The sequence below is a fragment of the Tachypleus tridentatus genome, chromosome 2 (assembly GCF_004210375.1).
Source record: "Tachypleus tridentatus isolate NWPU-2018 chromosome 2, ASM421037v1, whole genome shotgun sequence".
In the NCBI taxonomy this organism is placed as follows: domain Eukaryota; kingdom Metazoa; phylum Arthropoda; class Merostomata; order Xiphosura; family Limulidae; genus Tachypleus; species Tachypleus tridentatus.
Genome location: NC_134826.1, coordinates 110165394 through 110177469, shown reverse-complemented (window position 1 = coordinate 110177469; position 12076 = coordinate 110165394). Strand labels below are relative to the sequence as shown.

At 31.4% G+C, this 12076-nt stretch overlaps 1 protein-coding gene across 2 annotated transcripts in view; it reads left to right on the top strand.

Annotated features, from left to right (window-relative positions):
- LOC143244828 (protein O-mannosyl-transferase TMTC1-like) overlaps positions 1-12076 on the top strand; it is a 108518-nt gene that overhangs the window by 48392 nt on the left and 48050 nt on the right. The window contains exon 4 of one of the 2 annotated variants that reach the window (XM_076490205.1): positions 2648-2809. The exons of the other annotated variant lie outside the window; for it this stretch is intronic. Coding sequence (XP_076346320.1) covers positions 2648-2809 — 162 coding nt within the window. The remainder of the gene's footprint in view (positions 1-2647; positions 2810-12076) is intronic. 2 annotated transcript variants of the gene reach the window in all.

Genomic DNA, 12076 nt, shown 5'->3' with positions numbered 1-12076 from the left:
TCCTTCCATGGAATAATGAAGCTTCAGGTTATACAGGGGCGTGAAACAGCAGCTAGCTACATTGACATATTGAAGAGAGCATCCTTATTGACTGAAGGTCCTCGCTTGTGTGGAAATGACTGGATCTATCAGCAGGACAATGCTGCAATCCACAAGGCCCGGAGGCCAAAGGACTTTTTCATGGCGAATAATGTGATTCTTTTGGACCATCCAGCGTGTTCACCCGAACTTAACCCCATTGAAAAGGTTTGGGGGTGGATGTCAGGGGAAGTCTATAGAAATAAACGTCAATTCCAAACAGTGCATGATATTCGTGACACCATCTTCACCACTTGGAATAACATTCCAGCCAGCCTTCTGTAAACGCATTTATCGACCATGCCAAAGCAAATGTTTGATGTTATTTGTAATGATGGCCGTGCAACTCACTACAGAGACCTCTTGGTGGGCATTTCCTACCCTGTTTAAAACTTTTTTTTAGTATTGTCTTAACTTTTGACCAGCTAGTATTTAGGCTAATTTCATAGTTTTCACATTTTCCTTATTAAATACTAAAAAAAATTTTATTTTATTTTCCCTTTTCTAATTTTCATCTTTCGAAGCTCTACTCAAGTAAGTGGTTGAGTCTATCAACGCAAAATGCATATTTTTTCTCTATGTTTATTGGCTTTAAGAATTTAGCCAGCAGCGTATTTCATGCTTTTACAAAACAGAAAGGAAAGACAGTATGAAATTTTGTTATTCCCTAGTGCATCTCTACCATAGCATATATTTTTCATTCACATTGAATAACTTGATGGAAAACAATTACAGAAGAATGTTATATTACTATCAAACGACAATATAAAAATTCATAATTATTTTTTAGTAAGTTCGGATTTTCTGAAAAGGGACATTATACATTTGAGCTATTGAGCTACTATTTTACCAACGAATAGTGGAATTGAATGTCAGATTATAACTCCCTCACGAATGAAAGAACGAACATATTTGGTGTGATGGGGATTGGAACCTGCGACCCTCAGATTACAGTCATGTTTTATAACTCCATATAGAAAATACAGAAAAGAATTAAATAGAACACTATTGATTTTCATCTGATAAGAAATCTGAACAATTGCTCTGCAAGTACTACTGAGTTCTTTACTTAACAAAAAATTTATGGTTGATATTGCTGAAAAATGATGATAAAAATGTATTTCAATATTCAGTTTACAATAGTCATGTATCTGTCAAGAAAAACAGACACATTAATATCATAAGTTAAAAACAAAAGCAATCTCTTTTGCTATACTAGGGCTAATAGCCCATGGCTTCTCATTGTAAAGATCTTTAAATCTCTCTTATATTAATATTAATCATAATATTTGAATATAAAGTTGCACCTGCTATAGTTCTAAAAAACAGTCACTGAAAGGTGTCTGTCTCTATTGAAACCTTTTTACTATACTTTTTTATTTTTAATTAAAGGAGTACGCTAATCGTTTTATTTATGTACTGGTTTAAAGAGTGAACATCCAAATACTAAAATATATACGTAAAAACGGCTTGTTTGGGTTGAAAAAAGTTTTAAAAGTTTTTCTCAGTTTTCGGTGGTGTCATACTACCTACAAAATACCTAACAATTTCAAAATTTATTTCTGATGCATTTGTTCATCACGACTTTATATCGACCATGGTTGTCATATGACATGTTGATTTGCACCTGTAGTATAGTTTTATGAGCTATGCTAACATTCATATAGTTTCTTTTCATCCATTTTAGTTTGTCTGGCTGGTTTTATAGAATTTGGAAATGAGAAAAAACATGATGCTTTCCGATGTGTGAAGTTAAAAGTTAAATATGCAGGGCCATTTATTTTAGTGTTACTAGCTACAAGAAACACGACTCTCCCATTAGGTCTTTTTCACTTTATTATTAACTAAATAGATAGAAAACGTGTTTAATTGATCCACGTTTTATTCGAGCAGAACCTAGAAAATAGCTTCAACAAGTTAAATATTTCGATGAGATATTATTTCAAAAACTCTTTTTGAGAATTTCTGGTATCTGAAAAGAATATCGTGTTACGTAAAAAAAATCTTGTATAGCTCTTCGAAACTTTTTCAGTATGATTATGGAGACCTAATGTTAAAAAGTGAAAGTCCTTATATGTTGCATTGTGCTATAAATATGTTATATATCTCAAATAAGTGTCATAGTTTATGATCGCATTTTCATCTGGGGGCATCATAATGTGACGATCAATCTCACTATTCGTTAGCGTATGTACTTTTCCTATAGCAAAGCCACATCGGGCTATCTGCTGAGTCCACACAGGGGAATTGAACCGCTGATTTTATTGTTGTGAATCCGTAGACTTACCGCTGTACCAGCGGGGGACCGCTATTCTTCGCTAAAAGAATAGCCCAAGAGTTCGCAGTGAGTGGTGATGCCTTCCATCTAGTTTTTCACTACTGAAATAGGGAAGACTAGCGCAGATAGCCCTCAAATTGCTTTATGCGCAATCTAAAATAAACCAAACCATATTTTATGCAGAATTCAGTTAATTTATGTAACGCAATAATATATTAATATACGAAAAGACTATTACAAATTATAAGTTTGTACGAATATATACATATAAATAATTTTTTTTTGCTGTAGATGGAAATCGAAAACAATTAAACCATCCCGATCAGTTATTCTCCCAGCCTCAAGCGTTATCTCAGCATGGCTGGCACTGCTGGCTAAGGAACAAGGTGTTACGGTACTGATTGTTTGTTTGTGTTATCATCTTCAACTGGTTTGCGCACACCAAAGGGGACGGTTTGTATCACAATAGTTATATTTACTTTAGATGATCTGGTTTTAATTTTAATACACTTGAATTGTGAATTCCAGTGTCTTCAAAAACGAAAATATATAATATTCTATTGTTATAAACTAGTCAATAAATAATTTCAATCGTCGAAGTAAAATGTGATTTATTTGGATATAAACTGTTTCTTACACTTCACGTAAATCATATCCTGACTTTAATTTTTTCGTTTTTATTTTGAGATACTGACTTATTATGATTTCTTGGGCACTAGTTGCGTGTGAGAGAGAATCTCAAATCCCGCTAACTGACAAGAGTGTCAAAAACTAGAAATTGTTGCTGATGACTAGTACACTTCCCTCTTATTTTTAGTTCAACAATAGAGACGGATAGCACAAACAACCCCTCAGCTTTGCGTGGATATATAATAAAAACATTCTTCCTTTGATAAAATTTAGTTCTTATAAGACATGTTTTTAAACATATAATCATTTTAAATATGTAGTTTTCTTTATAATCCCCCAATATATTATGTACAGAAACTTCAAGGAATAAAACTAATATCCTAACTAATGCATTAAAACTGTAATAGTTATAAAACAGTTGAGCCATATTGTTTGAAACCAAGCCTTTGGTAAGCTAGTTGAAGACTTCAATTATCACAAGTTATTGCTCATTTTGAGTCGCACTTCAATAAAATAGAATATGAAATTGGATTAGTTTAATCTCTGTCAACAAATGCAGTGAACAATATAGATTTAGAAAAGAAAATTGCATTTACTATATTAACGTGTTTCTCATTGGGATAGCGGTAAGTCTACTGATTTACAACACTAAAATCGGAGGTTTGATTCCCCTCGACGGACATAGCAGGTAGCCTAATGAGACTTTGCTATACAAATACCACACACAGAGACAAACACATACTATATTAATCTAAATAAACCACAAAATACGATTTTCTAACAAAACATAAGATTGTGTAATCGTAAAAGTTGCTTGGATTAAGTGGTATCAATAATGTTAATCGGTTTGTTAACAACCCTAATTCATTTTGTATGTATTTGACGATAAATTATCTGATGTGGGGAAAAACTTACCGCATAGAATAATCAACTATTTACTATTATAGTCTTCTGAAATATTTCTTTATGATTTCAGAATACCAATAATGATGTAAATGAAACAAATTACTTTGCAAGTTTACTTAATTTTACTCCAGGGTGTGTAGCAAATCTTCTCTATAAGTAATGCTTATATCTGAAAAATGACTTAAAAAGCACAATCATCCTGAAACATGATAAAACAAGTTAAAACTAGAATGATATTAGTAACTCTTAGAATAAACTTTTTTGTTCCGTGCACCTTATCATGTGCAATTCAATGACATATTTTGTGAAGGTTTTAAGAAATTATTAGAAATTATGAGAATTGACCTATATTTTCGAGTTGCATATTTGATTCTTGGTGTGTTGAAGGCACAATGATATTTTAAAATGCTATCCTAAAAGTCCACAAATATTAAAGCAAGTTGCAGAAAAAGTTGCTAAAAAAAAGACAACTATGTAAATACTTGTAAGTCATATGGATTCCTTAACATAAAAGTAAGAAATGTTGCCTGAAGTAAAATATTTCACCCATTTTTGTTCATACAAGTGTCGGAATTCCAGTTATTCATACTAATAAACACGTGAATTGTCTGTATACTTAAAAGCTACTACTCCTACAGTTGATGAAATAAATAATTCTTTTACAAAACAGTCTTCCATTGTTCCCAAATATTAATCTTTGAAACGTCACTGTTTACATAACTCTATACATTCTGCAGTCGTTGAAACAAATGCAATGTAAAGTTTTATCTGTCCGTAATAAACTATTAAATCCAGTTTTTTTTAAAGAGGAAAGTTAGAGCTCGACTCTTTACTCAAAGTATATGAAAAATTTAACATGAAGTGATCCGTGATGACGAGAAAACTTACTTGTAGAGAAAAATATATGTGTAAAAATGGCTTGTATGGATAGAGAAAATTCTAAGTAGAAGAGCGAACAACGTTTCGACCTTCTTCGGTCATCGTCAGGTTCACAAAGAAAGAAAGAGATAACTGACAGATAGCTGACCACTTGTTTGAAGGGGGTTGTGTAATTCAGTGTAGGAATGTAGAGGGTGTGCTTAGATGTTCGATTATATTTATTCATATAGGTATAAAGGTGTTCCTTTTTATTGGTTTATTTTGGGCTTGAGTTATTGTATAAGTAAGGCTTCTTTAATTTTGCACTTGCTTATGTTTGTTTCTTTATTTAATATTTGGGTGTTTTTTATGGTTATGTTGTGTTTATTCGATTTGTAGTGTTCCAAAACATCAAGCAGCCAAACTTTCCAGAAAAAATTAAAAATTTATATTTTCCAGAAACACCTAAAAACAGCATTTTAAACGATTTTTAAAGAACTTTCTCACAAAACCATCGATATACTTTTACAAAACAGAAAACTAAAAAACTATCTTACGAAAAGTGACATTAATTCCATTAAAAACCTAAAACAAGATAAAAACTAAAAATTCGAAAAGCAAATAAAGGAAACACTCTGGTCATAATGACTAACATCAGACACAAATAACATCCTATCAGACACAAACAAATCCAACAAAGGCATATGAAACACAACTAAACAAAATACTATTAAAATGTAAAAAGCGAACACAATTTCAAAAACACTTGATTCCTACCAACGCAAGACCGACTCACGCACACCACAAATATACGGCATCCCCAAACCTCGTAAACCAGATTTTCTATTACGACCAATAATGTGTACATATGAATCGTTTAATTACAATCTTGGTAAATACATAGCATGGACATTCTCCAAATATGTAACATCAGCCAGCTCATTCATCAAAGACTCTTTTAATTTCAAGTCTAATCTTAATCAACTTAATCACAAAGCCTTAATGGCTAGTTTTGATGTTATATCCCTCTTTACAGAAGTCCCAACCGCTGAAGCCTGCAAGATAGCTTCAGAACTCTATACCCGAGACCCTAACCCATCAATAGACGTTCCCATCAACAACCCTCATAGAATTCACCACGATGAAGACAAGCTTCATGTTCAACAACCACAACTATATACAAATAAATGGCCTAAACATGGGCAATCCAGTATTACCAGTTCTAGCCAATATTTTTATGACACAAGTTGAAACACAAGCAATTAACACAGCATTACATCTACCACTATACTGGAACCGATATGTAGACGATACGATTGCGGGATTCACATCTACAGAACACACACTTAATTGTTTCAATAGCATTAATGATATACATCCCAACATTAACTTTACATGTGAACAGGAAGAAAACAATCAAATATCATTTCTTAACCTTAAAGTTACAAGAATCGATACACAATTTAAAACAGGAATCCACCGAATCCATACTGTACTGTACATCCCTTGGAACTCAGCACATGAAACAAAACAAAAACTCAACATACTGATAAACCAAATAAATACAGGTCTAAAACTATGCTCACCAGATAAAATTAACGACGAATTAGACAAAACAAAACAATACTTCATCAACGTCAATAAGTTTCTTCCACAAACCGTAGAAAACATTATATGCACACACCTAGACAAAAAGCAAAATCAAGTAAAAAAGTAAATATATCTCACGAATTAAAAAATTACGAAACCGTATACTGCTGCATACCATATATTCCTGACATCAGCAAAAAAATAACCATTATTTGATAAAACTACTAACAAAATGTGACATTCTAGTTAATACCAAATTTATTCAAAAACCAGGCACAAACCTAAGGTCTATACCATGTAAAAACTACACTGACAAATACCACACCAACATTATTTGTAAAATACAATGTGATAACTGCCACGACTTCTATATTGGAGAAACAAGTAGAAAAATGGAAACCAGATTTTAAGAACAAAAAGCTATCTTCACACGTTTTCGAACACTGCAAATCAAATAAATACAACATACCCATAAAAAACACCCAAATACTAAATAAAGTAAAATACTAAATAAACGCAAAACTAAAGAAGCCTTACTTATACAAAAACTCAAGCCCAAAATAAACCAATACAAAGGAACACCTTTATACCTATATTAATAAATATATCCAACATCTAAGCATACCCTCTACATTCCTACACTGAATTACACAACCCCCTTCAAACATGTGGTCAGCTGTCGGTCAGTCACCTCTATCTTTCTTTGTAAACGTGACGATGACCGAAGAAGGTCGAAACGTTGTTCGCTCCTCTACTGGGAATTTTCTTTACTCATAGAAGCCGTTTTTACATGTATATTTAACACGAAGTGAGTTTGAAATACTTAATTATTTTATATTATTCAGTCTATAATAAAATACTATAAAGCTAAACAAGTTTAAAATGAAAAAAAGAAAGAAGATTCCATACATAAAACCCTAATACTAGTTTTAATTAAAACCTTATGATAAGATAATGAAAGGAACACAATTCCAGGATTTTCAAGGATGTTTTAAAATTTTAAATAAAGGTTGGTGAGAGCATCAAACATAGGTAATTGCTTTAGTTGTCCACGGTTCTATAGAAAAACTCTCATGTAATACAGAAATATACATTACGATGCAGTTACATCTGTAATAAGTAGAATGTTTCATTACACTGGATAGTGACTTTTTTTTTTCAAATAATTCATTAACCCAAACCCCCAGTGTCCTAGCGATATATGTGGAGGTCTATAAGTCTAAAACTAGTTTTCGATACCCGTGTGTTCACAACACAGATAGGTCATTGTGTAAGCGATTTGCTTAACAAACAATACCAAAACTGGTAAATTCAGTTCGTATATTAATAATGGTGTTTACTTAGGTTATGACTGTCGCAATGATTATTGTTTATGCAGCTCCGCTTGCGATTTACTGTGGTCTGGTATTAAACTATGTTATATCACCCATTCCTTTGTGTTGGGTCAAAGGTAATGTAAAAACATAATTTAAACATAACATCTTTTTCTTTGAAAAGTTCTTGATATTTTACCAGATAACTAGTGTGGTAAAATAACAGTACTTCATTTAATTTGTATATCGTGTAAAACACAATCCAGGCAAGTATTATACCAGTTAGTGTTTGATCTTAATGACAGTTTCTTGGAGCTAAACTCATTTTAATAACGTTGTTTACTTTCTCTAATATTTCTGTATCTACTCATCTCTAATTGATGTGGACAATACTTTCCCCTTCTTAAATTAACATAACTAATCTGAGCCTAAGTCTCAATTTTAAACTTATGAATATTAATTAAAAGCATGATAATGAAGATGTTTGTCAAAATATTTTGCAAAAAGCTAAAGTTGTCAGTATTTTCGTTATTATATATCCTGCAAAGGGGATCGTGGATTAAATACACGTACACTGAATTATGCTATATCTCTGTAAGATTCGAAAATAACAACAAACCCTGAGATATTTGTCATTATCACCAGAATATATTACGATAAATAGCTATTATTTTACAAAAATTAGGTTTTTTTGCTTTTGGTTTTCTTAGATTTTTTAAATAATTTTTTGAACCGAAACTAAGAATAAGGTCAGCTGGTCCATATCGATCTAATCATAGATATAGCTTTCTTTCAGGCGTCCTCTTGTTACGAAAAACCAATAATAAGAAATTATTAAACGTAGTGCAGGAGTTAGCATTATGTATAGTGCCAAAGGCTTCGAAACCTTTAGAATATTACGCAGATAACCACATTTATTGTTACATATGTATGAAATAAATATTAAAAATTAAGTTTGAAAACATCATAAAGACTGCCAATATCACTTCAAACCATACGAAAAAAAAACATTTGTCGAAATTTAACAGCAATTATTTAAAATGTTCAAAACTTATGCTGTCTCCCTCTCTATATATAATATAGTTAAGGTTTACACTTCAGATTTATTCATTTAGAATAATTCATATTGAGAACATCATATTAAAACAACTTTGAAGCCTCATTCCGTCATTACAGTTCGTGTTGCCATATCCAGTAAGCTCTTTCTAACGACTGTGCATTTCAACAGCAGACTTGCAGCATAGTTTTCATTGGAAAAATATCTGCCGTAAGGCTATCATGTTCAGAATGCACAGTACATCTCTCCTCCCAACAACATTCATAATTTATCCAGTGTACGAGAATGACGGTTTCCTAGCATCCGTTTCAACCGTCCAATCACAGTGAAATCCAAGTGCTATATCCAACCTCATGACTTGAATAGCATGTGAAATAGCATGAATGCCAATTTCATTCTCCAGCTACTTGAGGTATGCAATAGTTGAGTTGACATATCGTAGAAGCTGTTTGGATACACCTGACTTGTGATGCTTTTCAAAACTGAGTCCTTTTTGATCATCTGGAGCACGTGGGCTGGTTTTCGACACTTAACTACTAACCTGTTACAAGATACGGCAATTTGTTTACGATATTATGGATACTACTAAAATAAATTACTTGTTACTTTTATTTTAGTACGTGAAATTCTATGTCATATTTTCTAAAAGTAACAGGAATAATTTATAATAAGGAGTATATATTAGAAGTTATAAGAATTGGTCAATATTTCCAAACTACATATTCAATTTATGATTCGCTGAAAGCCCAATGATATTTTAAGAGTCCATAAACATTTGATTAAGTTGCAAAAGAAATCCCCATCTCCGAATAAAAGGTTAACAATGTAAATACTTGTAAGTCATACGTATATAATACTTACTTTAAGGACTACGTAACACAAAAGTAGGAAAGGTTGCCTGAAGTAAAACATCTCACTTATCGTTATTCATACAAGTGTTTGAATTCTAACTCTATACAATCCACTATAACTTCTACAATTATTCACATGAATAAACTCGTGGATTGTCTGTACACTTAAAAGGTATGTCACCCACATTAGGTATCTATTTAGATGGTCTTTATTTCTAAGTTAATCCATATTCCTTTATTGTTCAGTGCAATTAAATCCCTGATCTAAACGCAACTTCCTTGTTAACTGGTTACATCAAATACCTAATAGTCTCGACATGAAGTACTGATATATGCCAGTTCACTGTGACTTCACATAGGTTGCAACAATTTCTTCAGTTAGTTAAACAGTCTTATCCACATTTTTTTATAGAAACGAATTATGGTGGTCAGATGATAAATTGCAAAAATGACTGCTGAAAGTAAAACAAAAGAAACGTATACAATACTTTGGGTTAGTTTTGGCATTTCAAACTTTTAAATACGTGTAATATGTTTGGAAGAATGCTAACTCAAACTTAATATAAAAATATACAAGGAAGATATTAAGCAATGAAATTGATCAAGATTGTCGAGAAATAAAATTATTTTTTAATTTAATTTTACTTCTGTAAGCATTTTATCTGCTGATGAAATTGTTCACGTAAGGTTCTTGGAAATTAAATCTTCCAGTTTTCTCTGAAGGATAGGTATTCCCGTTTGAACTTTTAATAGATATGATTTCGCAGGAATTAATCGTATTTTAATCTTTCTGTGTTAGCTGTTATTATACCATAAAGTAAATCTCTTGGTTTATTTTTGTTTATATCATGATAGACAAGGTAACCGGATCCTTATTCTTGTGTATAATTTTTTATAATACCATAATGTAATGCTCTTTGTGTTCTGGTTATGTTGATGTTATGGTATTAGTTTTTGTTGCATAATAAAGACGATTTTATTTAGATTGATGTTAACACTGTCCCAGTATTTGTTATTAAAGGTTATTGTAGTTAAATTTGCATTTCAGGTTAATATTCTGAAGTCCCTTGTTTTCCTAGTTTTTCATTAGAAAACTCCGCAGTCAGCTTTGATTTGAGCTTTACCTCTGGTTTCTGTTCATTGCCATTTATAATTCAATCGCAAACGAACTATAATGTGATAATTTTTTAGCATTTCACTTGTTCTTGATCAATTTGAATTCCATTTTTCTATTTTACTTATTTGTTCTCACCCCTATAGACGCCTGACTTTTTTTCTGAATTTTTTAAAATATTCTATATTAAAATATTCTATTTTTTCTTGTTTTCACTTTCTACAAATTTATCGTTTTTATTTTTATTGTTATTTTGGTATAATTTACTTCTTGTTTTTGGTTATTACCTTTGATTTTGGAGCATTTCAGCTAAAAGTGTTTAATAGCTTTTATTTTAGTTAACTTGATGTCTTTCAGGGCCATCTCTTCAAGTATTATACACGATTTATCGTACTATATTACCATACTTAACATTTGTTTCTATTGGTTTATCTTTCCGATATTATTTTTTTCTGATTTTATTCGTTTCTAGGATCACAATACAAGTGTCTGCTCAAAGTTTAATTTAACAATTTTATCTTGTATTTTAAAAATTTCTCCTACTGGTAGTGAAATTAATTTTCTACTTTTATGTTTGTGTTAAACTGGGTAAGTTGCTATAGCATTTTTGTGTTTTTAGGATATTCTTGTATCATTGTATGATTTTCTTAAGGTCTCAAATTGTCATGTTTTAATGATTACGGTATAACATATGTATAAAATGTATTGTCCTAATATCAAGTTTCATTTCAAGAATATTTTTGTGGTTTATTGTTTCGTATTGTTTAAGAGACGTTTACTCTTACAGCATTTATTAAGGATTTATTGGGTCAAGTTACTGAATTACTAGGATCTTTGATAAGTATCTGTTTAGTGTTCATTGTTACAGAATGTTTACCAGAAGATTCACTCTTCAAGTATTCGTATAAGTTTATTGTCTTAATGCCTTCATATGTTTAGGTTCACTTAATTAATTGTAAAATGTTTATTGTTATAGTACAGTCTGTTTTAACATTTATTCTTCTAGTATATATTGAAATTATAAGATGCCACCTTTTCTGTTTTGACACGTGGTGTATTGTTTTTATCATTTTTATTTTGGGATTATGCACTAAAAATGTAACTCTTCAAGACGTATTTTTAAATATTTCTTCATTAATTTGAAGTGACGTAAAATTAATTTAAATTTACTTAGACAAAATTTGCGCGTGTGTGAATTACTGAATTACTGTATGACAGCTGCTTCTCTTTGTAAACTTTGAAGACGACCTTCTTATTTCAAAGTGACGTGTATCCTTCTTGATAGACACAGAAACATAGTTACAATGTAAAAATTTTGGTTTCCTGTCCCAAGCCTCCAGGAGAAGCCGTTGTCTAGGAAACTCCCGAGACGGCACGTTAAAGACTACCGTGGAAACCATC